This window comes from Seriola lalandi, unplaced genomic scaffold, assembly GCF_002814215.2.
Source record: "Seriola lalandi dorsalis isolate HSWRI2012SDOR001 ecotype SW California unplaced genomic scaffold, Sedor1 jcf7180001977858, whole genome shotgun sequence".
Taxonomy (NCBI): Eukaryota; Metazoa; Chordata; class Actinopteri; order Carangiformes; family Carangidae; genus Seriola; species Seriola lalandi.
This window is the reverse complement of record NW_019448524.1, coordinates 1-1,040: the sequence shown is the minus strand read 5'-3', so window position 1 is coordinate 1,040 and position 1,040 is coordinate 1. Positions and strand designations below refer to the sequence as shown.

The window sequence follows — 1,040 nt, the reverse complement described above, 5'->3', positions numbered from 1 at the left end:
TGTGTGTGTGTGTGTGTGTGTGTGTTTTCAGACTCTCCTCGGTGGATGTGGTGGTATCACTGGACCTGCTGGTTGCTCAGCGCCTCCGGGGTCGTCTGCATCCTCATCGGCCACGAGCACTACAGCATCGACGTGGTCATCGCCTACTTCGTCACCACCAGGATCTTCTGGTGGTACCACACCATGGCCAACACACATGTATGTGGACACACACACACACACACTCACACACACTGCCATGACCTCACGATGCCCTCTGCTGGAAGTATTAAACTTTGCCATTTTTTGCTGGAAGAATGAACGGATGAGTTGATTTAATTCTTTCACCTCTAGTAATTTCACGTCACTAATTCTGTGTTTTTCTGTTCAGGCGTTGCGTCAGGCTCCAAACAACTACCTGTCGAGGACGTGGTGGAACATGATCTTCAACTTCCTGGAGAAGAACGTCCAGACGACCGTTCCCGTCGTGTTCTCGTGGCCGGTGGCCCTGCCTTCGTCCTGCAGACAGAGGTACAGGATGGTGGAGGGAGGGAGGGACGAGTGAGGAGATAAGTGACCTGAGCTGATGAAACTGATGCATTCCTCCAGCACGACTCCTGTGCAACAGGACGGACGTACAGACGGACGGAGAGATTTAACATCAGTTTATTTATTAGAAGCAACATTTCCACCTCTGTCCTGGTTACTGAGGGAGAGGATGCACTGACACGACGAAGATGAGGAGGCACAGACAAGGTGTTACTACGTTTACATTGACAGAAGATTACAATTACATCAAAGGACGAAGGTGGTGAAGTAAATACAATACAATATGATACTTAAAATAATTTATATCTGAGTTTGAGAAATTCCCTTGATTTCTTCAAATAAATTAATTTAATACAATAAACAAAAAAAAGTTTTCTACTCACAAAACTTATCATTAAATTATATATATCTGATCAAATAATAATAATAAGACAAAAAACACCTGTTGCTGTGATTCCTGAAGTCAGAATTCAACAAATGTGGATTTATCATCGACTCTGAGCTTATTTTAT

General features: G+C 44.0%; 1 protein-coding gene across 1 annotated transcript; it reads left to right on the top strand.

Moving 5' to 3' along the window:
- The first annotated feature begins 27 nt into the window (after positions 1-27).
- LOC111657553 (phosphatidylcholine:ceramide cholinephosphotransferase 2-like) lies at positions 28-761 on the top strand. Its single transcript, XM_023409767.2, has 2 exons — positions 28-198; positions 371-761. Exons 1-2 carry the CDS (start codon positions 46-48, stop codon positions 542-544), a joined length of 327 nt encoding a protein of 108 aa, XP_023265535.1. The 5' UTR covers positions 28-45; the 3' UTR covers positions 545-761.
- The last annotated feature ends 279 nt before the right edge of the window (positions 762-1,040 follow it).